The 27,292-nt window shown below is 32.3% G+C and overlaps 1 protein-coding gene across 1 annotated transcript; it reads left to right on the top strand.

Moving 5' to 3' along the window:
• LOC116766204 (protein sax-3-like) lies at positions 1-27,292 on the top strand. The gene is made up of 11 exons (XM_032655966.2): positions 1-111; positions 14,657-14,769; positions 19,215-19,544; positions 19,630-19,783; positions 20,639-20,769; positions 21,225-21,497; positions 21,597-22,913; positions 23,033-23,366; positions 23,491-23,663; positions 24,153-24,499; positions 24,949-27,292. The coding sequence occupies exons 2-11, from the start codon at positions 14,721-14,723 to the stop codon at positions 25,528-25,530; spliced, it is 3,690 nt and encodes a 1,229-aa protein (XP_032511857.2). The 5' UTR covers positions 1-111; positions 14,657-14,720; the 3' UTR covers positions 25,531-27,292.

The following is a 27,292-nucleotide window of genomic DNA, read 5'->3' as shown; positions in this document are numbered from 1 at the left end:
GGAGGACGTCTCTCAGCTCACTCAGTGGCGGGATTTTTAAATCGCGTGTGCGTTAGTGAGTGTTGTGCTTGTATTATTGAGACTTCCGAATTGATTTTGGATTCTTAGAATGTAAGTTGAAAATATTTTTTCGTTTATTAATTTTGTTTGTTAATGTAGTTATAATACAGTACTATTAGATAAAAAGTATTGTTTTACGGTTTGTTCTCAAACACTTTGTTAAATATATTAATATGCAGGCTCTGTAATGTCCTTTTGTTTATCTTAATTTTCTTTCTCTACAGTCACTTGACACCTATTTAGTGTTTAAATATATAATGACTGATAACGGTTATCTTTATTTGGTTTAATTTCCTTGAAGGTCTATTTAATTTGGACTGTCCTGGGAGATTTGTTGTTTGTGTGTCTATGAATATCTGAAGCACTTAAGAAAACCTTTCATCGTTATTTATTTTCCGATGATTTTAGATATATATGATAAATTTTAAAGATTTACATGTATGTTATGAATGATTGTATGCTATATATACATATTTATTGTTCTCGTTCATTATTATACAGTATTATGTAACTTAATGAACATTAACGACAATAGTAACAACTTATGTAATTTAAACAAGTAAGGTTTCATAAATATTTTTATACATAGTTATAGCTATACATGGATTAATATAACATCGAGACGGACCCGAAAAGAATGGAAAGTTCATTATTTTGAAGTCAATAAATAACGAAAGCATTTGAAGGACGGTCTTAAGTGGTTACATTGTAAAAACGAGTGCAAAAGGGATGTTAGAATGTACTTAAGAGAGAAAAGTTGCTTTTCGATGACATTTTGCAAAGCTCGTGAGTTTCTGAAGAAAAAAAAAAATCAACTTCCGTCCCGTCCGCCACTTATCACTGCGAGCACGAAGAGATGAATTGGCGAAAATAATTCACCTTTAATGCCATAGAAAGATGAAGATCATCAATTTAAAGATTAAAGATAAAGTTATTTCTTTAAAACAACGAAGCTTTGGTTTCCAACTTTGGAAGTAATTTAGAAAGAGATTCAATGATATCAAGAAAAAAAAAGTTATTCATCGAATTTATAACGATTCACGTTCCTTTTAAAATTTTGGGAAATTTCGTTATTTTATTGAGACTTGCAAGGAAATATTTCACACTGATCAAAGTGGCATATGTTGAGTCAAAGCTAATGCTCTGATATCAGATTTAAGTCAAGAACCACAAAACTATAATCTACAGATCAAAAGTTTTCTTCATCAATCGATCTTTAAATTTGAGTAAAACCACAAGGTATCATAAACAGATCAAAAAGAATGTATCAACAGAAAATAACTCATAAAATTCAATGAAAAGTTCTCATTTGAGAAGAAATTAACACTTCCCGGAGAATAGAAGTGCATTCTTTCGAGATGAGAATGTATCGTCTTCTTGTTCTTAAATAATACGAGACAATTAGAATTCAAATGTACCTTCTGCGTTTGGAGGAATAATTTTTACAGTCTAATAATATTTTATATTCAACCCAAATTAAATATTTTAATGTTTGCATATTCGTATCCCGAAATTTTATCATTGAGTAGGAAAATATTATTTTTTGAAATGTATATTTTCCGAAAATAAATTCCTTTAGTATTTGTAATTTCTGACCGTCTGTTTGTGTATAAATTTCACATCGTATAAAGTTCATTCAACGTTATAACATATTCTGCTATCATCAAAAATAATGCACATATTATATTAATATTACAGGCGGTATGCATTTTCATGGAATTGACTTCGGGTTATTAAAAAATTGTACACATTTTAACTTCCATTTAGTTCGTATGAAAGGCAAAAAGTGTACCCTTTTAAGAATAAATTAAAATAGTATCATCTTTCGGAACGTCGCTACAAATCTTTTTTTAATTGCTCAACTCACATTGGAAGTAAAAGCCGGAAATGTTCAGTCTCAAATAAATACATTACTGGCAATCTCGTCTCGCGATACATTACTCTTGTATCGAATTAGCACGTGGAAACATTATAAATATATATACATATACGTAGTATCGACTTATATGTATTTTAAATTGAAAAGGCGATGAAACGATTTGAAAATACTAGATAATATAAAATGATACATACTGAAACAAAAATTATTAATATCAGTCTTTTTTAATTTACTTAATCGATCATATTGATACAAAAAATCCACACCACGCATTATCCTATCCGGAAGTTTACTTTCAGAAAGATCCGCAATTCTTTCGAATTACAGTACCGCCTTTATAATCACTGAGCCAAACAATTGTCTATATTTACATTATAATTATGATACATCCCAGACTGTGTGTGTGTGTATGTGGATGTGACTTTACCGTTTAAACTCTACTACATATTTTATACATTGATATTTACAGTCCAGACAAATTACTACATTAAAGGGATTGCTCAACACGCTATAAATTAATAAAATTGAAAGGTTACCGTCAGTCGTATTACTACGTCCAGTGTGCATGACATGAAATTGAATATAAACCCTTTTCTTAAAACAAAAACTCGCTTACATTCATCGAGCGGGAAGCAACACGACATCCAAAAACCACTAAGATAAGGAAAGAAACGGTACCGTTCCTGAAGTAAGGCTACAAACACATGAATTAAAGAAATGAAATATTAGAAATTTGTTGGATTTTTGTTCATAAGACTATGGGAATAATAAACAAACTAATTTGGTAATCCTTTCTATTGATGGTTTAATTACAATCACGTCAAAGCTTATTTACATAGGATGAAAAAGACGAGCTTGAACAACGAAAATCACATAAGAACAGTTGAATTGAGATGTTTCATGAGTTTGAATTCTCCTGTTTTTGTCAAAATGTTCCTCCCTGTTTTCATTCAATGTTATATTACAAAAAACTAAACGAATCACTCGAATCACGACGAAGTCGAGGGTCCAAAGTGAGGAACGGATACATCTCAGCCTCGTTTAACATACAATACATGAACAAATGCGCATATTTACTCAAGGAACACTCGGGTCACTCGCTTAACTGTTTGCGAAAACTGCACGAACTCAAAACTTACATACATATTAATAAACCGCACATGACTTTTATATTTACATTCAAATTACAGGTATCCGGTATTTATATAAATTATGGGTTAAGTAGGTTTCCGTTAATTTTTTTACAGAAATAACTTTAAATGGGTCCCGTTTTTGATTTAACATCCTTCATGACTCGACGATTGATTTAAAAAAGAAAGATCACCGGCAAAACTCTTCAAAGAAAATGGATCAGTGGCATAAATGTCTCTTAAAGAATTTCCAATACCGTATAGAAAAGTAATTACGACCTATCCGCTATCGGCCCTTCGGTCTAAAAGCCTATTCTTGTCACAGATAAACGAAGATATCTCGTGACCTCGCTATATCGTCCGTTTTAAGGATAAGAGAAACAATGAATTTTAATTCTCTACGCAACCCGACCAATGAGGTCATAAATAAATCCCTTATCGAATACGTAATTTAGGCAATCGGATCGTAGCATGTGAATCTAACATATTACCCATAAATTAAATTACTCTCGAGATATATTTAAGTAATTTGTCGTTGATAGCCCTCTCTTAAAAAATGTTTTATTTCACTGGCGGCACTTTATTATGAGGTTTTATCATTTTATGAATAAATATATCACAGTGCAACCTCAGAAGTTGTGTGTCTAAGATAACACGTGAAACTATATTTTTATAGTTTCGGAACACCCAACATGTAATGTCAGAACTTTAAGTCATGAAGTCGCTTTCTGGGAACAGTTTAAATAAATATAGCAGGCGCCACTTGATTTCAGCCTTCTTTGTGTAATTAAGATACCTGGAATATTTAATTTAGTCACTAGGTAATAATAGTTTATTTTGAATTTGTTTGCCTTATTAATTACGGCCTTTTTAATATATATTTTTTTATTTTAAACTTGTCTTATTTTTTAAAAGAAACGATTGATTTTTAGAACATTCAGGATAGAGATGATCTCTTATAATATCTTTTCATAAAACAAGGAGTTCTTTATTGTGGCATTGGTTGTAAGCTCATCACTTTGTTGACTTTTTTTACTTTTAGGTAGTTATAGATATTTTTAGTCAAAAAAAACTCAATGCCCCTAAGCAACACCGGGCTTAAATCCATCATCAAGTATATCAAAATCGAATAAAGTACAATTTTCCCCCATTACCGCCCTTCATATCTTCCGCCATTTCACGTATCGCTTCCGAGACTAAATGGGGGTAAGAAATAATAAATCCGTATTGTAAATGCGAACCATCATGATCCATCACCAATTAAACGTGGGACTGTTGACGATACATTATCAGCGAAATGCACTCTGATTGATGGTGGTGGGATTCGCTAGACTATACGAGGAACTGGAAACGTTGTCGAGGCGTACCCGATGACCGATGGCCTGCGGTTTTAGTTAGACAATAGCGTTACCCTTTTATTTTGTTACGTTACTGACATTAAATAAAAACTAAACTGTAAAAACTTTTACGAAACAAACAACTAGAACAGTGAAAAGTACTAAAGTAACAAATTTGCGAACAAAATGACTCAACTAAACATTGAGAACGTAATTTTAATATTATAGAAGGGTTAATCGGGTCGGATTTGATCTTAATTATTTCGTCCGGCAGATAATTAATTAAACAAAAGGCGCCCCGCAGCCCCAGGTAAATAAACGATTCCTATTGTTGTTTGGGTTAACGGAAAAAAATCCGCAGAGCTTCCGGCCTCCGAGCTCGCATTGTTTGCCCTCGCTCCAATTTACTTAGGCCTTCATAACGCGCTGCATTTGTTGATTTGACAATTATTTTCTTCATATTTTTATCTTTTAAGCCGTATTTATGTGGGTTTATTAATACGGAAGAATATTAGTTTTAATTTTGTATCAAATGTTTAAGAAGTAAGTCGTCGAAATTAAAATCTTAATAGTGGTTTCTGATTTCTTTTTTTTTAATATATGTAAATATATTTTTTATAGAAGACATGTTCAAATACTATTTCACTCACACAACTGTTATACCTCATAAATATTTATTTAGTGTTAAGTACTAATTATAAGTTCCCAAATAGTATTTCTATTATTAAATCCAATTGATTGGTATTATAAATTTTCCAACAAATATAATGTCATTGTTTGATTAACAAGGAACAATACAAATCCACCCTCGTTGGATCTTAAACTTTATAAATTGTTTATTGAGCGAGCATTTCTAATCGGTTTCCCGAATATCTTTTAGATTTGTATCGTCAGATTTGTATACAGTCTGGGGTTGTATTAGTTCCCATGGTTAGGGGTGTCACGCTATTTTAGTGTGTTCTCAGATAATTTATGGCAGTGCAATGCACACGCTTTTAGGGAGATGGCACATTTCTGTGACAACGATTCTTCTTAAATTTATGCCACCGTAAAAATGATAAGTGACTTATAAATAGCTTTTAAGACATTGCCTTTCAGACGACAAATGTAACTAATTGTTGACATAAAATTGTTCTTTATTGGTGTTATCTTTATTTGTTCTATTTTATGTCCCTTTTAATAGTTAGACATTCTCAAAAATATACAATCAAGTAATGTATTTACTTTATGGACATATAATGTGAAGAATTGTTATTGGCTAGCCTATAAACAACCATGACTTTAAACATCGTGTGATTTTACCTAATCGTTACATAATATGAATCTTATAAAAATGTTTTAATAGTTGCTATTAAATTAATTTAGTCATAATTTTTTTTATTTATTGTTGTATTAAAAGTCAGTTTATTTGTTTAGAAAAAAAAAAATACTTTGATTTCTATATGTAACTAAATCATCTGTTGATGTCTCAATGGAGTAACAGACTAATTAGGTTTACTCTCCCGTTTTTCGTTGGAATGTCGAATATGTTAGTGTTTAAACGCGGCAATTAAATGGATGAATGTTAAACTAATTTCGAACTTTAAATTATTTGTCAAGAAGTAACCGAACCGTTTCCAGATTTAGAGTCGAAGGGTTTTCTTTAAGTGAATACAATTCAATGTTGGCATTGAAACAATGCTGCGTGTTATGGTAATATAGAGGCGGCAGAACATTTGTATTTCTATTTTGTTTGTACCTTTTTTATATTCATGGATGTAAGGGATATGTTGGATTAGGATAAGATTACTTTACGTTACACAAGAAAAAAACATTTTGTCTGATGCTCTGGTGTGTCTTATGTGTTTGGAAAAACATTTTGATATTTGTATGTAGGGTTAAATTTACTCATAGCGTGACTTGTTCGATAAGTGGAAAACAATAAATCAGCAACAACACTTATGTTATTGCAAAAGTTCATATCTTTTATGGTATTATTCAATGTCATGGAAAAAGCAATGAGGTGTGATCGTCGCACAGCTGCCGGCTTTATACCATAATGATACTGTTTGGAACTACTTGCATTTACCATGAATGAATTACTGAATTACATTTGTAAATTACTGAATCAATTGCTCAATAAATATTGCAAGGAATTAAAATTCTTCTTTATAATTTCTACAACGTTTTATAACTAAAGATAAATTATGTACATAGATATATGTATATATTTTTAATTAAAGCTCCATATCATATTGCCATCTCTGTGACGTTTTCCTCTGTGGCATCCCTCCGGGAATAGAATAGTAAGTTGAGTATATAAATTAGCTGTCAGGGAGCTAATCGTTCCAACAGGCCGCGATGAAACTTCAGAGTCAATCGGTAGCTCGCTAAAAGCCTAACGTGTGTTTTGAAAATAAAACGACAATAACAGAATCTATTCTGTCATCTTAACGAAACAATTTTGTTTTTTAAAATTGAATCTGCTGTACAAATTAATATTAAACTTTTTACAGACTACATTTACTAAGACAGACCCAACTAAAAGCTGAAAATATATGTATTTTTTTATAACAATATTTTATTTAAAGTAACAAACCTTTTATTTTTGTCTTTGTACGGAACTAGGTTGAGTAAGTTAATATAAATTGTTATTATTGTTAAATTAGCTTCCAGAACTTTTATCGAAATGAATTAGGGTAGAGGTCAAAATTCACACGGTTCGCAGAAAATGGCGAGAGCCAGTACAATAGGGCACAATTACGTCGGGTGTAGTAATGAGCGCACCAATGAGATAGCAATAAAATTTCGCCTCACAATACGGCCATAATTAGAATTAACAGTCTCATTCCCGCCCACATCCGACGACCGTCTCGATTTTGCTTTATTGACACTGTCCAGATTATAGTGGCTAACGTTTTAATTGCTCCGACGTCGTTACATGATCATTGAGTAGGTGATACTTCAAGAACACCATTTATTTTTAAACTGTTATGAAACATTTTTCACTTTGTTTTAATACCCAGCCTTTAATATCAATAGGTATGCCCTGATATTCGATACTTTACCATAGAAAAAGACGTTAAAATGTAAAAAACATTGAGCCACTTTGAATTGAGTTCTTTGTTTCTGCAAACAGCTGCCATGAACGAACCCTTATATTACTACTATACTAAATAGTTTTTGTGAGTTTTAAAGCGATACTTCATAGGCAATGATACAAATTAGTTACTACCCGGTGTGTTCTTAATTTAGAAGATTTTAGGAATTAGCGTGCGGTATGTGTAGCTTTTATTGGTGGCTCAGAAAACAATGATTCTTTGTGCTCTTCTCATAAGACTTAACCGTTGTTTTATTCCATGAACTAAACAGTTTTGATGTATACATATTTGAGTTGTTTTAAAGAATAAAAGGCACTGTTATGATTCATTTGTTTTTTGGTTACAAAAATTACTAGCTTTATATTACTTTTCTGTTAGATTCAAGTTTATGGTTTTGTGAAAATGTTGAAAACATTTCAGTGACGACAAGTTTATTCAAGAGGTACTAACTCCTCGACGTATTCAATGTATTAGTATTTAGTGTACATCATTATCGGCAAACATCGCTGTTGGGAGGCCATCAATCAAGGTTTTGAAATTCAATCTGTACATTTTAGACCCTTCAATTAAGCATAATTTAAGATAAGGCTTTAATTTTTCGTTACGGGTGGGCCTCTAAAGTGTAAGCCGGTCATTAGCCACCTTTTTGTATATACATTTTTATATCTTTTGTTTTAAAGCACACATTTTTCTCAAAAATAATCCATAATGCATAAGATAATATGCTCTTCATAGCAATTATCTGTAATAAATCTGTTGTTAGGTCGACAGTTGGTGGCTAAATTTATGTATACACTACACGATGCAGCTGAACGTATACGTATTTATATTGAAATAGTAAGTTAAAGTCGAGGTTAATAAATAATTTCAGCTTATCACTGCGGTGCCACTTCAGTGACCTCATACTCGAAACGGTTCCGACATTATCTCCGAAAATAAATGACCAATTATAAAATCTAATTCATTTGAGTTTTGGTCCTCAATGGGGTGGAAACATAAATCAACATGTCGTTGAGTGGCGATAAACATTTTGTGACTTCTAACCGAGGTGATAAAGTCACCATTTTTTTGAGGCTGCACCCACAAAGCCTTTTTAAGGGTGACATTTTTTTAACTCTAACAGCTTCTTAATTGTGGGATGGCCACCCTTTATGTTCAAATTCATCCCATCGAACAAAAAGTGGCCAAATAAATGACCGAAGCTTTAAGGGTCGGTCGAGCAAAAAATAATCGGTGGCAGTAATGACTCTGATAAAATTAAATTCTTTGTTGATATTCCATTTACCACGTCGCTGCGTCGCCACTTAGTTAAATATTTTTAATAGCAAATACTCGCGTCATTAAGTGGCGGCTAATGCGGTTAGCAAATGAAAAGGTGCTGCACTTGTGATTATTAAAGTGCTACAATGCGTCGATGTGTATAAGAGTGTCAATATTTTGATAGCGCGTGGTGGGATTGTAGAAACATGTGGTCAAACATTGTGCAACATCCAATGTACCTGTTTAATGCCGCGGTTAACGGCCCGCTCGAGCAAAACAAACGTGGTCGCTTTCGCCACGCGCCGAGAGTGCCAGTGAAGAAAATAGTAATATTTCTCTCATAATATAAAACTAAAAAATTTCCAAAATATCTAAACATATTTTATATATAAATTATAATAAATTGACTAATATTAAATATAAATGTCATACTAATTTGTTAAGTAGCCCCTTAAAGCAGAGCTCGTTCCATTTATTGCTGCAAGCAAAACTAAAATAAACAATCATGAATCAACTGTCATCGCGAAGAATTCATCAGATCAAAGGAACATTTCGCGGAAATGTACTTTTTAATGTGGATTTAGCGACAACTTATAATTAAAATAAAGATAAAGTCATATTCGTTTCACTATATTGTATATAGTAGTTGGCAACGAAATAACATCTGGAAATAAAGTTTTTGTTTTCCATGAATGTTATTAAAAAAAAAAAAAACATTTCTTTGTTTGTTGAAAGTAAAAAAGTATGTAGTAAAGAAATTAAAAGGTACTAAAACAATTTTATAATTATAATATTCTTTTATATAAAACAATAGTTTCTACGGAAATATTTTTCTCAACTTATATGTATTAATTAAAATAAATCTTTTTTGAGTAACAAATTTTCAAGATAATTTTTTTTTTTAAATATATCCTACATATATACGGTTTTTCGTATAAAGTAAGGTACTGAATCCTAAGTTATATCAACTTGTGTGGGTGGCAATAGATCAAATTCCGATGGATAGCGATTATTCAAACAAAGGCTATCATTTATTTGATAAATTATTATATTTTGATAACCCTTATTACTCATTACTTTATAAACGTATCTTAATAGATTCATACATCTTAGATAAGCTTCAATGAATACTGAATTTAGGTATTGTTTAAATTTAACGACTTCACTCCCGACGTCTCGTTACTGGAGAATGTCTAAGAATTTTAGTCTTTTAATTTATTTATATTTATTTGTAAGTATGTTTTTATTTTATATTTAATAGGAGGAGTTTTAGATGTAATGTTTAGATGTACCTGTAGATGATGTATGTCAGTTGTGTGTGTTTATTTGCTTGTTTTATTATAAAATCACTAATCTTTAAAACGTTTGATTGGATATCAAACCTCAAGCTGTGTTGTATTAGTCTTAAATTCAATATGTATTATATAGACTTTGTCATAATAAAATCGAATTGTTTTCAATAAATGATAAAACGATAATCGAACGATATATCTGTTGGTTATAGAGTTTAGATGTAAACTTACTTATTAAAGACATACAACAGAAAGAGTTAAATAAAGAGAAGTATTGACAAAAATAAAAAGATTCTGCAAAAGAAGGTGATGAAAAAATAGAGTCCAGATAAAAGAGGTTTATTCATAGGAGGCATAAATAAATCTAGCGAAATTATATGCGTTAGTTTGGTATATTTAATGCTATTCATATCTTTTAAACACGTCTATATTTATTTTTGGTTTCAATATTTTTTTCCTTTATTTCCACGAGCTTATTATTCGCACTAGCTATATCGATCCAGTATTTCAGCCGTAATCGGCTTACAAGACTACTGGGTATTAATCTGAACGTGGCTAGTAAAAAATGCAGTATCAACTACACCTATATCCATAGTCAGGAAAAAAACGGAAGTTTATTTTGGACTTGATTAAGGGAAAGAACATTTTTAACTAACTGCAGTGATTGCAGAAATAAATGTTTGTTATTAACGAAGATATGATTAAATCAAAATTATCGTAATCCAGCGGTTTGGTCCTTTTCTATATTCTGTTGCTTTAAAGTTATGTTTATTTCCTTTGAAACTCGCGTCGTATATATTTTATCGAGACGACGTTACAAAACATCAGTAAAGTTAACCGTCGCTGTCATAAACTAAACTTTTCCCCTTTTCCACGTGACAATCTCATTTCAAACTTCAAAGTTACTTGGTCATTTTATTTAACGTCATATTTTTAAATGTCATTTATATTACCCGCTAACTTTGTTTTGTTATTATAGTGACGATAGTCCCTTTTTTCAGATTTAAATAAATTAATCCTTTATAAATTAAGTACGTTGCTGATATTTTTATTCTTTCTTAAAAGTATTAAGGTGATTAATTTTTTAAAGGACAATTTAAGTCCAATAATTATTAGAAATCGCTACATTATTTAAGACAATGTTACTATTCTTCGTAATAATATTTATGCATTAAACAAAATTTATTTTAAAATCCCCAATCCTTCATAATCACCCAAACATTCACCCCACTCTAATAATTCCATATCTGCTTTGTGATGCCGCTTCCGCCGTGTACAATAGACGCATGCAAACTTCGTGAAATGGCTAAATATAATCCTCTACCAAAACCCAATACATCACGCGAACTGTCAGTTGCGACCGCACGAACAAAAATACACTATTGTGAGAGAGGAGCAATGCTTTGTAGGAAACTTCGATAAAAACTTGCGCAACTTTTGTCTATACACGCTTCAACACGCTCTTACGAAAAAGTAACGTCACTCGATACTATTTCTAATACTTAATCTTAACAATAATATTTAATACAAATCAACACCCACTTTAAATTACTGATCCCATAGCCAAAATCAACGCCATGATTAATGATGCGAACAATTAAAAAATATAAGTTCTGTCGACAAATAAGCACTTGGGCTCGTTAAAATTAGATCATAGACGCTCATATCTTTTGGTAGCAACATATAATTAATCAATTCAAAATGTGGAGCGTCGATCATATTTTACAAGGCCCCTAGTGAATTGGTCTTTGTGTGGGTCCAATATACGTATGTCGTCACTTGCTTCTCGACTTTAACATAAATATGCTAGCCGCCGTCACAACAAACATTATTCAAAATGTTTTCATTCAGTTTTTACAAGACTCTCACGTTTGATCGCCACGTGTTATCCGTAAAAGGATTGCTATTTACATGAAGGTAGCGTTACATTTTCATTACAATACAGCTTAGGAAATTGAGCAACTCTGGCAAATGTTGCACATCCAAATATATTTTAAAGTTAGTAAAATCGTGTGAATATATATATTCTATATGGAATACAATAATGTGATATTAACCAACTCTGTATACAAGACTGTGTTGATGCTGGACGTACTCGTATGTGAAGAACAAATAAGCGGGGCGCATTCGCTAAAGTTATCTCTAAACCGCGTCTCGTAAGTAAAATGTCAACAGTTTCATTATGATTCAAGAGTCCCAACGTCACTGGCTATGTTATTGTAGTACCAAAGTTTGTTTTATTATTGCTGTTGAATGTAGAAGGTGGTCTGTCCCTTTTTTCGTTTTCATAGATTTTAATTTTATTTAATTTGATCGGAGCTGAGATGTTTTAGATATCTTACTTTCGACTGCCCATAATCACGGTTGCTGTAAATAAATATAAACGTCGGGATTATGTAATCAACAAAGAATTAAAGAACCCGTAGTTTCTGAAAACCTTAGTTTCATTTAAATGAGTACACGTTAAAGTCTTCGATATTATCTTATAAATAATTCAATGTAAAAAATTTAAGTCTATTGGCTTGATATAGTCAGAGGAGTTGTCAAAATATTTTACTGAAACCTTCAACTAAAACATAAAACGAATAAAATACGATGTCACTCAGGCCGAGATTTATTGTCGGAGAATTAAAAGGGTCCTTTGTTTATGAAATAGAACGATACACTTTTCTGTTAGCGGGCGATCATTGAAGTGGTTATAAATTATGAACTTAACCTTGGCCACGTTTGTTTTAGTTAACCGTTTGTAAGCACATGTGTTCGTGAGAACTTCTAAACTAAAGAAACCTCTGTCAAGAATACTTCAGTACTTTATTACATTTGAGTGTTTCAGTTGTGTATGTATAAAATATGTGATTTTAAAACAATTATCGACGTATATCGGCGATAAGGATCACGAATACTCAAAATCGATTGTTGATGGTCTGATATTCAATGTAGTAATTTTCGATACGATTTCCGTGTCCGATGAGTCTAATGAAGATTCATTTGAACGCATTATCCGATGAATTAGCGGGATCAATGCGCTATTGGTGATTGGAATCTGTATTGTTCATAAATATATGCCAACATCAGCAATCGAAATCAATTTGTATTAGAACATAATGCTTTTAAAAACTTTGTATTATCTTTAATATATAAAAGGATTTTTTTGCTTATTTTCATTGATGATTAGTGTCCCAACGTTATACTGGCATTTCTGTATACAAAAAAATATTTATCTACTTCATAAATCATGGGCAGATTCATATTTTGTAAATCCCAAAGCATGTGATATTTTGGAGTCTTTCAGTATCATGTAATACAGATAGATTCGAAAATAATTTATTGGAAAGCAATTAAAGAAAATTATTAAGTATTTTTTATTAGCCAAACACTTTTTATAGATGATCCTGAAAATTGGAATGTAATGCACTTGTTTTAAATTCATTATCTGTATCAAGGTCCTTTTAAATCAAGAATTGTAACTGTAACGCTCACCGGCTAGTAACACACTGCTATTGGATAATGACGGAAGTACACATCTAACGCAATAAGCAAGTAGTTTAATATAGTCAAAAGTCAAATCAGGGTCACTCTAACAAAGTTCATACATAAAGGGTACTGATAAGGATACCCGCAGAACTCTCGTGATAAAAGCTTTTACCGAGAATCAAAAATAAATAAATTCCATTATGGTAACTAACAACATGACGATAAAAGTCAGTGTTCTTTGAAAATGCAGAACCAGACAACTGATATTCTCAGTAATATTAATTTGTTATAAAAAGGGATTGGGATATGTCAGTTTTCATCACCATTTCATATCTGTCAATCAAAAATAGTTTCAAGCTTCGTTTATATTAGATATAAATTTAAATAGCGCTTTAATGATTGGTATATACGATGACAAATCATTATTGGAAGCTATAAATATATTTGCACATTAATTGAATGTTCCGTGCAACGTGTAAATCATAACTGAAGCGTCGTATTTGATAATGTGACGATGATCTATAGCCATGACATGGAGCTCAAAATCTGTGTAGATGTATTTGTGCATTTAGATTTCTATGTATACCCAGATAATCATTATATTACGCTGATCAATAAAAGTAGTTGTTGAATAAAAGAATTGCAAAATAAAAATTTAAAATATAATAACGCTATGACAACGTAAATTAAAAATTAATAACTATAAAATATTAATGGAGATGGCACTATTGTTGATCAGTATACATAACAATATTATCTTTATACTAACAAAAACAAAACTGAATAAATATCAGTAAGTGAGTTTTGAAATAGACGTAAATAAATGAGAGTCCTCGTCATGTGAAATTGATTCGGGAAGCATTTCCACGACAGCTTTAAGAGCACCACATCACAGTCTGACAGATGTTTATAGTCTTTTTAATATAACAAATAAATATAATAAAGTTGTTTACATAAAACTGAAGTCCGATTTGTGAGTGTGTTTGTTTAATTTGATTTTGAGGGCCAATTGAATTATATGTGTTTTGTATCGGGTCAAATTTGTGTCCCTTCCGTGTATTTACCAGCTGATACTTATATAATTACTTTATAGTCCTTAATATTATCTCTTGTTTCTAACAAACAAATCCATGTTTTGTTACAGATGTTTAGAGAACATGAACAATATTCTCAAACGAAAGTTTAATATGTGGGAGTGAATCGCCAATATGGACACGTTCGTCTTACTGACCTCTCTCTTGGGACTCTTCTGTCTTGGTAAGTTTCTCATCTAGCTATTTTATTTTATTTCTTAGCCGAATCTATTTACACAAATAATTCGATTAAAATAGTTATATATATTTAAAACATACAAAAATTTATTTAAATCATATATTTTTTGTTATTATATTTATAAATATAATATAACACGTTCACGTAGTCTTACCATAAAGATGGTTACTTATACTTAATTGAATAGATAACAAATTAAAAGACAGTTAATGCGAAATAAATACAAAAAAAAAAATATTAGACAAAGAAACAAAAAGCCATTTTATTAAAATAAACAGGTAGAGAACTGTCTTTTTTCAATTAAAGAAATTAGTCTACACCGGAACAAGACATTTAATTTGCCCATGCCAATGCTATTACGTTCTTTTATTTGGTAACAAGAACTCCTACAACAGAGATAGAAAATTAACCTCTCATCAGAAACTCATTCCATATGTTGCACGTACGTATAAAGAATTCATGGTGAAGTCAAAGTTCAAGCAGCGCTAATAGTCCGCCCTCCCATGGGGTCGCATTCCCCTGCATTCGATATTTAGTGCCACATCGTACCATCCAAGATTTGTGAAACCACTCAGCTTTACGAAAATATGAACCCAATTTGTCAATTGTAATTTAATAACTTGGAACTTTGTAATTTACAAGTACCTAGTTAATAAACTTTAAATCATTTGATTGCTACAGCAGAAGGTATATCTTGTGTAAATAAAACAGGTAGGATATGCAAAAATGGATCTAGTTAGGCCCGGAAAATAAATAAACCAAATCAATGAAAAGGAGACTTATCTATTGTAATATTTGGAAAGAATATCGTTTACGATAATTTCCTGCATATAAAAACAAACACAAAATACCGAGGGGTTATGAAAAGAGAACATATTCAGCAAATTGATTGTACCCCAGGGCTTAATTATATGAAAATGTAAATTACGAACAGCGATAATTATGCTAACAAAACACACATGAAAAGATTTAGTGACACATCTGTTCATTGCGTGTATTTTATAATCAATCCAATCTGTTGTAGACTAAAAAATACCTTCGCACGCTATTCCAAGTACCCCAGTTAGTAGCGTTACTAAATATGTACCATTTTAGACTGTGGTTCATGAATCTGTGTGTAAAAAAGACCCCGCCCCAGGCGGCTATCAAAGCGTAAAGAAGTTAAGCTAATGTTAAACGACGCCTATCTTTTGTGTCTAATGCATGATGGATGCTGCGTGAAATAATAAAAAAAGTGAATCGAAGCTCAGATGCTATACAATGGGTACGCCGTATAAGTCATTGTTAAATGAAACATCAAAAAAAAACTCTATCTCCAATCAAAAATTCGATGGTGACTTTTATGATTATTGACACATTTTGACCCGCAGAATAAAGTATACGAAACTTGTATTGAAATAAGCAGCGTTTCTTGAATGGAGGCGGAAGTCATAATAGAATGGTATGGTTTAGTTATAAATTAAGTGTTCTGGATTCCTTTTAAAAAATCGTAAAAGCTAATACAGACGTTGCTAACAAGCAGAATGTTATCACAACGGATAATCTATTAGAGTTGTTTTTGTCCTTCTTAAGCACTTTGCCGATCTGATAGCATCTGAGCTGCAAACTATACCTTTTTTTATGGTGATATTCATTTGGACAGTTCAGGAGCAGATAAACCATTTTGGACCGGCATTTTTTTGCCGATAATACAAAACATTTTGTTGATATTCATTTCCTTCCAACAAAAGAAAAAAAGTATATGAAATATATATATAAACATATATATTGAATTCAATTATATAAATTTTATATTTTAAGATATTATTATTTTGTGAATGTTTTGAAAATTTGACTTGGAAATAAATAATTAAACCGAGTGCATATTCTCGTCCAACAAATTCAAATGTTACCAAACTTACACATTTCATTTGTTTAAAAATAACGTTGGCAAGAATAGTAATTCATACGGTATCAATATTGTGATATCCGTGTCTTTATTTTTTCAACTGTCCACGCGTGCTCACAAAACAAGAGATGAAAAGAAACGTCACAACTGTCGCCATGTTTCCCTAAACTTTAACGGAGCCAACTGCCACTTTTACGTATATTTTATGTGATGTTTTGAAAAGATATTGTAAACTTTATCTTCATGCCATAGAGTTTAAAATATGAACAAAACCACAAAGAAATCGGTTACGTCCGAATGTTTGCCTCCATTTCACGCAGGTACGCAAAGCCCTGTGAAATATGACACTGCGTCAACAATTTGTCCTTACATTAGTATGCCTTGCAAGACAAACATTACAACTCACGAAATTTATAAGAGGCTAATCCGTCCATCCGTTGAAGCGGCTAATTTTTAACACATGTGCGACGAGAGACGCGCGTCGCTAGATGTTTTTATTTTTTGCATCGTAAAAGTTAAGTGCTATTTCATTAGCCGTGACATTCCCTGAACTTTGAGCTATTAGCGTCGTTAAAAGTTTTGTCTACAATAACAATAACTTCATTACAGTTTGAAAAACGGGAACAGTCTTAAATAGATACAATTACTTCGACTACATTATGAATGTATTTATCTTACATAAATATAATGGGGCTGAATGATGCCAATTACAAAACATTCACAATATAAAGTTGCGTAATAACGGCACAGAATCAAGTTGCAAAGGGGTCCTAGGAATGAACACGTGTTCAACATTCTAAAAATCATGATTGCCTCCTAAGGGAGCCAATCACAGTCATTAGAATTAGATATTGGAAGTTAAAATATCAAATTGCGAAGGGTGATAGATATCAAGATTTGAAGTAAATCCTAGAAATATTACACAAGATAAAAACCATTTCATCAAATTAATTAAGCAACGATAAAAATCTTATCTCTTACATTGTAGAAGCCATTTATTTTTAATGTTCTTTGATCCGTAAGCAGTAAGGCACTCTTTTGAACTGTTGCCGTCGACAGGTTTGTGATATGTTGCAAATGATACCAGATTGATGGTGCTTAGAATCAAAGTAACGGCTGTTTTACACCACTGTTAACCTAATTTTCTTTAAATCGATAAAGTTTCAAGACTAAACATAGAAAAGCAATTCATTTGAAGTGGACAAAACACATATGGAAACGGTTCAAACGGAAGTTGAAAGCTCCGCCTGGCGACTTAAATTCAAAAGCCATGTTACTTTAACCGATTTTTTATATATATATATTGGACACGTGTCAACATGTGCCAGTATAAATTAGCTCGGGGATACACAGATCCCTCGCAAAACTTCGTCTAACAATGACTTCTGAACAATAGTTTATTACTAAAAACGTGTGAAATGAGTGCAGTGCCTCCCTTCATACTTTTTTTTTTTAAACTTGGATTATATATTTAATACCTTATGTGATAAAAAAATAGACAGAGATATTACACTTATAATGTTTTAATAATAATTTTTGTTCTTAATTATTAATGGTCTTCAAAAAATAGTCAGCAAATATAAAAATAATGATGATTTCTAGTTCATCTATCGAAAGAAAATTAATACTATGTTTTTACACATGAAAATAAATTTCTTCTAACTAGTAGGATCAATAGTTCAAACACACATCTCAGTAATAAAGTAAGTTTTATGTGCGATAAAATAACGTATCGAGATCAACATAAACAATATTTTATGACTCCAACATTCCGCTAAATCTTACGTATATTTTCATCGGTTTTGTGCTGACCATATCATAGAATATATCTAAATTAAGCTTTGAATCTGTTCCGGTTTCCGTTTAGGAAGATAGCAGTCCGAACGGTAGTTAAGTTTTTCATGTGGTTCAAATGAGAGACATTATATATTATATTATTATTTCAAATAATAAATCCATGAGATAAAATGACTAAGATTCAATTATAGATAAATCTTTTTGCACAATATTGGGATACGGGAATGAATAATAAACACAATTATTTTGTACAATAGCGGTAATCCCTATTTTGCTACAATACGAAAATCGAGTCGGCCACGATTACCGTCAGTTCATTCCAGACGAAATCGATATTTTTTTAAGCGATAGATTTTTGCGTGGCTATAATAATAGTTTGAGGCACAACAATGGACATACATCAATTCAAGTGTCAAAAACTAACATCTGCGCATTCGTTGTAAACAGAGTAAAATACGAGGGTCCTGGCCCAGAATCCTGGGGGACTGAGTCTGTGTTTATAGCTCATTATTATTGTGTGCTGCTTTAAAGTAACTAAGAATGACACACTCAACCTATTTTTAATATAATTTTAAGCATGTCACAATCTTTTGTTGACGAAAATAAAAACAGTGCCCAGGTTCCTATTAATTATTTTCAAAAGCCCCTCAGTTGTGTTCGTATACACTTATAATTCCCAATCATTGTTACTGGTTTTAAATTTATAAGATCGTTATATTTGTGATAATGTGCTATTTAAAAACAGGTCTTGTGGAAGGAGGTCTAAGCGATGATTACATGAGCAGTGGGGAAGCGCCGTATATTATAGAACAACCAATAGATGTCACTGTGGCTCGCCATCAACCTGCAACATTAAACTGCCGAGCTGGCGGTTCACCCACTCCCACCATTCGGTGGTATAAAAGCGGTGTCCTTGTTGTATCGGACACCCATAGAAGCCTTTTACCTGCCGGCGGTTTATTCTTTCTGAGAGCAACCCATGGAAGGGCACATTCAGATGCGGGAGTGTACTGGTGTGAAGCCACCAATCCATATGGCACAGCAAGAAGTCGCAATGCTACACTTCACGTCGCTGGTAAACTTATTTTATTAATAAATTTTATTTCATAAAGCAATGCATTGTTTTATATTTTTATTGTGTATAACTACTATGTTGACAGTTCTTCGCGAAGAATTTAGACTAGAACCAGTAACTTCACAAACAGCTCAAGGAGAAACAGTAATACTAGAATGTTCACCACCGCGTGGCTCCCCTGAGCCCACAGTCTATTGGAAGAAAGATGGACAAATTTTACATTTCGACGGAGATTCAAGGTAATTAACAAAACTTGTAATTCTACCTAAAGTGATTAAATTTTCGCAATGTAATAATCCTTCGTACGTACGAATATGGGCACTTGATGACTGTTGCTAACAAACTTTTGGATTGCGGATATTTGGTGAAGTTGGCAGATATATTAAAATCTGGAGCTTTGGGATATCAAATGAAAGTTGCTCGCCAGTTCGATGGAGCGCACTTAACGTAAAATCGAGGGTAGTTGGTAAGAGCACTTGTAGTTAAATGGGATGAGCGAACTCGATAATCTTGTGGTCTGTTGAATAAAATAATAAAAATATATGTATATTAATGTTTCACGTTCCCAATCGTGATATAACTTCTAAAAAGCAAATATTATTTAAAATTTACCTAAACGTCTTAATTACATCAATTCTTATTTTATAAATTCTGACATATAACTTTATAATAACTACCTTATGATATAAATATTAAATGCAAATTGCACTAAGCGTTTAAATTGAATCTCCTAAAAAGTTTTATTGCCGATACATTCCATTTGTTGTCTATGAATTTTTATGAGGCACGGCGTAAGGTTACATCTTGAGGGCACGGTGGATGTATGTTGAAGCATGAAAATAATTAACAGTAGGGAGAGTACATCAAAGTCACTAGGAAGGGGATATTTCAAGAGCTCGACAAGCAATCAAGTAAAAATCTGAATAGTTCTGACACACCGGACCCTTTATTAAATGTTAATTTCCTATTGAATTATTCCTCCCAATATTTGAATGTCTTTGTTACATTGAACTTTGTTCATAATGAAAATGAAATTCATAACTATTTGCTGCATAGTGGTCGTTTTAATTATGTTTGTTGTGTTATTGCTGCAGAATGCATTTAGTAGATGGAGGTAGTCTTGTAATACAAGATGCTACGCAAACTGACGCTGGTAGATATCAGTGCATTGCGAGGAATGCAGCTGGTACAAGAGAGTCTTCTATTGCTACGCTCAGAATACACAGTGAGTTATATTTAATTAAGACTAAGATTAATTTTTTTGATTACCCTATTAAAAGCTTAAAATTATCGTTTGCCGTTACCCATTTTCCTGTTATAACTTTTTAGACATAAAATGAAGTGTACAATTAAACAAGGCATTATACTATATTTTCAAAAAAATTAGAATAATTTTTAAAATGTCTTTATGAAATTACCTATAATATCAATAAAACTTGCGAACTATTTTGGCTGTAAAGAATAAATATTCAGATTTGCTAATATACATTAGTTTAAACACAAGTTCTTAGTAATACCGTAACATGTGTAATAAATTATTTCTCTATAAAAGGAAGTACGGCATCTAAGTTTCTTAGTTTACATCGAAACTTAAGCTGACGATGAACTTTAACAACTTTTCGTTACTTTACTCAATTCTCGGAAGAATCCTTAGATGTTAAATATTATTTTACTATCTAGTTAAGCCATACCTAATCGCCGGGCCTGAAGACATCGTTGCACAAACTGGAGGTAGCGTGACCTTCAAATGCAGGGTTGGAGGCGATCCCTTACCTGATGTTTTGTGGCGAAGAACAGCCGGAGGTGGTAACATGCCACTCGGGCGTGTCAAAGTGCTAGACGATCGTAGCCTCAGGCTTGACAACGTGATTTTGACAGACGAAGGGGAGTACACATGTGAAGCTGACAATGCTGTAGGAGCTGTGAGTGCCACAGGATATTTAACTGTATATGGTAAGTTACTGTTTACTTAATTAACGTTTAGTTGCTACTCGAGAATTTGTGTAATTTATCAATTAATGAGTAAGTGTTAACTATTTAAAATATTTTTAGATCCCCCAACAGTTACATTAAAACCAAGTTCAGTTATAGTAGAAAGTGGAACAAGTGTTACATTTACATGTATGTCGACTGGAAAACCCCAAGCTACCATGTTTTGGAGTCTAGAAGGCAACCGAACAATAATATTACCAGGAACATCTAAAGGTAAATACCACGCTTCACCAGTATTGGATAATGTGACAAGATTAACAATCAATAATACTAGTAAAAATGAAAGCGGGAACACAGTAGTTTGTTCTGCAGTCAACTTTGCCGGAAGTTCTTTTGTAAGAGGAAAAATAAGCGTGACAACAGACGATGACCGACCACCACCAATCATAACAAACGGTCCCTCTAACCAAACGTTACCTATAAAATCGATGGCAGTTTTTCCCTGTGCGGCCATCGGCACACCTGAACCAATTATTGCCTGGTATTTCGAAGGGGAAGCTTTAATACAAAATCATAGAAGAAATATATCGAGTGATGGAACATTGACATTAAGAGATTTAGACAAAGAAGATAGTGGTACTTACACATGCGTTGCATCATCACAACATGGAAAGTATGTATGGAGTGGGGTTTTATTAGTTGACAGTCCAACAAATCCCAACATCCACTTCTTCAGAGCAGCTGACACATCAGCCTTACCAGGTAGACCAACGAAACCAATAACCTATAATATAACAGATACGAGTGTGACTTTAACATGGAATCAAAATAACAAAATTGGTTCATCTTCTATTATCGGATATCAAATAGAAATGTTTTCGAGGGAGACATTGTCAGGAAAAAATACCCCCAGAAACTCCAGAGGGTGGGTGGTTGTTTCAAAGAGAGTATATCAAACACATTTTGTAGTAAAATCTTTGATACCCGGTATAACGTATATGTTTATGGTGAGAGCAGAAAATTCTCATGGATTATCAGCACCGAGTCTAGTTTCGGATGCCATAACCGTAGGCGATGATACAAACGGTTTGTGGGAAGGTGGATTATTTGCAAATAACACCGAATATAGAAAAAATATTATGACTGATAATATTGTAGACTTAATTGAGGCGACGCCTATCGATTCCAAGACTATAAAGCTCATGTGGGAGATATTAAACTTCTTTTATCTAGAGGGCCTATTCATATATTATAGGCCCTTAGATAATAAGACAATCGATTACGAAATGAAAACTATTTTGCATTCCAATGACGTATCTGGCTATGAAATAACGACCCTACGAAAATATATGAAATACGAGTTCTTCCTAGTACCCTTCTATAAGAAATTTGAAGGAAAGCCTTCGAATTCCAGAATAGCTCAGACGTTAGATGACGGTGAGTGTTATTAAATACAGATTATTTACAAATGTCGCCTTATTTCACTTTTCTTTCTTATTAAAACGACATTGATTTAATAAAATAAATATCACTGATTAACACATATTTTCTTCTAGTTCCCGATGGTCCTCCAACAAATATCGAAATGTACATACTAAACGTCACAACAGTCCATTTGAAATGGCATCCCCCGGAGCCAGATTTGCAGAATGGTGTAGTTATAGGATATAACGTCGTCTTAAATTGGTTGGATATACCGGCTAACAAGTCTATGATAGCTATTAATACCACCGTCTATCAAGCCACAAGTCTTATAATGACTAATCTGACATCTGGCGTCAGTTATTCAGTGCAAATTGCTGCAGAAACTATTGTTGGTTTGGGGCCATTTAGCCAGAAGGTCTATTTGAATATAGATTCGCGCTCCGTAGGATTAGATCCACTGTCAAGGTAATTTTACAGGAAGCAATTATTAACAATATATTTATGTGGTCTTTCAAGCAAATATATACAAAATTCAGTAGTTACATACTAACTCTTTTTACGTAAGATAATTGTATTGAATATTTTTCAGATATCCCAATAATGGAGAAGTTTCCATTGTTGCCGGAGATTTTGTAATGGAAACATGGTTTTATTTCCTCATTGGGGCTATTGTGCTGTTTAAAGTTATTATGATTGCTGGCATTATTTATGTTCGAAGACATAACATATTTGCTAAAAAGTCAGCACTACCAAATATTTACAGTAAGTGTTATCAAAAAGTTACATCAAATATTTTTTACTTACAAACATATGTTTGTATCGAAATACTTACGTTTACCCTAGATCAGCATTAGAATTTCAAAATTAAAAACATTCCACGGGTGACGTAGGGTGGTAAGGGTGCCGTCCGTTGTTTGACGGAGGCTTCACCATGAGAGGGGCGGGAGGGTGCTAGATTACTTTTAAGTTGAAAGGTAGCACGAGCCCTCTTCCGAGCGCAGTAGATCTCTTTCATTTTGCATTCATGTTCCTTACACAAAGGAATGATCCGAATCAGAAAAAAATACAATAAATGTAAATGTTCTTATGTTCTTTTTCTGGACAATTTTTTCATTCACCGATTTTACTGTAAGCTTATTTTAAATCATTCCATTCTGAATAATGTTTCATTCACACCAATTTTTAGTAACATATTCTTTAGTTACTATAAAAGGGTTTATATGGTTATTGTATAAAATTGTATGATTTTAGATTCCAATGGCACCAGTTTAGTTACGCAAATGAATATTAAAGCCGCTGTATCGCTATCTCATCCGCTAAGTAGTTGTTACAATAAGAACTCCGTTACAAAAACGGAATCACTACTATGGATGGAAAACCAACCAGGCCTATGTATGTCCGGGAATCAAACGAGTCAGAGTAAAGAAAAAACCAATTCTGAATACGATAAAGTCAGTCATCAGCTTCCTGAATATGCAGAAGTCACTGCTTCGAGGGTGACTGGGAATGAATGGAATACCAGCAAAACTGCCACCTCGCCCGCCGCCTACGCCTCAGTGACACTAGTAGCAAACACGAGGCAGTGTGTTAGTTCGCTGGTAAGATTCAATAAAATTTGTCCATAACTATCAGTTTTGTATTTTGTAACTATGTACAATATAACTTGAATACAACGGTTTTATATATCATATTACGATTACAGTTAATAATAATTCGAAATTAACATTTATATTAAAAAATAAGAATTGTCATTAATTTCCTTGACAATTATGAGAAAAATTTAAAAATACTTTGCCATTTTTCATGAAAATTATATATTTGAATTACATCTTTGACTATATTTCGTTTAAATACTTTACTGCTAAATATTATAAAAGCACCCAATCAAGGCACTAGTCAATTTTTTTTATAAAATATCTGAAAAAAAATGTAAAAATAGAAATAAATACAAATTAATTTAACGTTCTATCTGCATGCGTCCATAATCGATATCTGTAAAAATCTATTGGAAAATATGACGACGTTTAAAAACCGAAATTTTCCATAGGGTTGGTTTCCTCCGGGAAGTAAAAGTATTGATAACTATGAAAACCGCTATCCTGATGAAGAATTATACCCAGCTAGCAACGGAGGATATTACAACAGAAATGTGTATAGCGAGAAATATTTTCAAGGGCATCCTAACGTCTTGAAATTTTACGACCTTCCATCGGTAGACAAAACCCAAAAAGCGCAAATAAGATACAACCAAAGTTTAGACGAGAGGAAAGTTGATAAAAACTTTAAAGCTGAAGTAACCCAATCTCTCATAGGACGAAGTTACGGCGTGAGTTCTAGAAAAAATTCGGAATCGGAAACTACATACAGAGCATTCGGCGAGGATGATTCTGATGATGAACATTACAGAGATGATGGTGGCTATGATGAACTTCAAGCGATGCAGCCTCAGAGACAGAGATCGAAACATCAGTACGAAAGACCAAATTTCGATAATGACCCGACTAGAACACTAGCCCGTCTTACATCTTTTAAACAAGGTCAGAACATTCACAGCGGTAACCCAGGATCCCTAGCGCCAACCCAACCTCCACCGGCTCCGAATCCAAGGATTGATTCAGTGACACGGTAGTATCACGCCTTGCCGGTTTTCGGCGACTTGTGCCAAACGGACGTATAAACATGCCACAGTGCACAATAGTGATTTATTACGCTGTCTTACCACAACTGTACGTATAGTGTGACAGCTTCTTGTCTATAATTTTAATTCAAAAGACTGTCTCTTATTTAATTTGAGCCTATACTTTTGTATTGAACATTTTTTGTACTATAGAACTATCGCTTAAAATGATAATAATTTATTATGTTAAATACATTTAGCTAGTCTTGTGTAATGTTGATACTTGTAAATAGTGTACAAAACGAAATATATTATTAATTTTTCTGATGAATTAATAAAATGAATGCTGGGAGATATTTATCGTGTTATTGATTGGACTATTGAAAAATATTTAATCCGTCTTTGTATCAATAACGAACTTCTGACCTATATCATTAGGATAAGTCTTTTAGATTAATTCAAGAGAAAACGCTTGGCAATAATTTGAGTAACACGTGTAGTGTAAATATAGATTAATACTTAATTTTTATTCGTTACTAGCTGAAGCAATTCATATCCTGAAATGTATGGAAATACAGAACCTGACAATATGTTAAGTGCTCGCACTGTATCAATATTTACATTAAACATAATCAGATACAAAAGTCTCTAATATCTTTCCAAGCTATTTGTTTCACTCTAGGTGATAAAATGTTCGTGTGCCATAACATGTTTCCTAAAAATAAGTAACATTGGAGTTGTGAAAATAAAATTCAAATGATGCTTTTGTGAAGAAAATTTTAACTAAAGTTAATGTGATATGTATAGCCACTTGTTATTAAAGTTAGCACTATGTTAGCACATGTATCATTGCATATCATATAGATACGTAAATCGCGATTTTATTGTAGGCCATCGGGTTAAATAACATTACTGAAGTTTTGGCCGCATTTAGCTTGTAACTAGTGACATTTCTATCGTTTTGCTCGCAATAAAATGGCCATTGAAATTTGTAAATATATAAAAATAATGTTACATCCATATACTAATATTGGAAATTAACTTTCATTTATTACTTAATTAAAATTAGCTCACAATGATGTAATGGATAGCTGGGCTGGTTTAACACCCAGTATAAAATTTTCTATTCAAATGTAATAGCAAAAACAGTAACAGAAATGTTTTAATTAAAATTATGTAGAATGAAACTCGTAAGAACTTAAAATAGGTAGCTGTAGTTGTCCCTCAACAATCAAATAGAGTTTATAAAGTTCGCAGTTTATATTTGTTTGATATAGAAAGGAGTCTTCATAAAGTGTAGTAAAAATTTATGCATTTACCTTTAAAGTTGTGCAAATTATGTAGTGATTGTCTCACTTAGGGTTACTCGAAATATAAATTGTCTTATTGCTTCAATATTTGTTTTCTAAAAAATATATTTAAAGATCTATTATAACAAATAACTATATATAAATAGAAGGCAGATATTTTTTTCAACACATTGTACATTAAAGGAAATAAGAATTTCTTACAATCATACAAATAATGTATTTATACGAAACACTCACAGAACTGTTAAAGTTATTCACAAAAACTTATTCATATTGATGATACTTATAAGATTAATTGTAGAAAAAAAACTGTAAACACAAGAGATATTAGACTCTATATAAATGTAAAAAGGCCTATTTTTGTGTGTTAAGGTATTATGTTACAGCTAAACTAAACATTACAATAATCAAGACCCTATTTTCATTTTGTATCGGTCTTTGAATAAAATTTTTAATAAAATTTA

This window comes from Danaus plexippus, chromosome 15, assembly GCF_018135715.1.
Source record: "Danaus plexippus chromosome 15, MEX_DaPlex, whole genome shotgun sequence".
NCBI lineage: Eukaryota > Metazoa > Arthropoda > Insecta > Lepidoptera > Nymphalidae > Danaus > Danaus plexippus.
This window is presented reverse-complemented; position numbering and strand designations above follow the sequence as displayed.

Coding starts and splice junctions, on each gene's coding strand:
- LOC116766204 (XM_032655966.2), top strand. CDS start 14,721: ATGGACACGTTCGTCTTACTGACCTCTCTCTTGGGACTCTTCTGTCTT. Junction 19,784..20,638: donor CATTTCGACGGAGATTCAAG/GTAATTAACAAA, acceptor TTATTGCTGCAG/AATGCATTTAGTAGATGGAG. Junction 20,770..21,224: donor TGCTACGCTCAGAATACACA/GTGAGTTATATT, acceptor TTTACTATCTAG/TTAAGCCATACCTAATCGCC.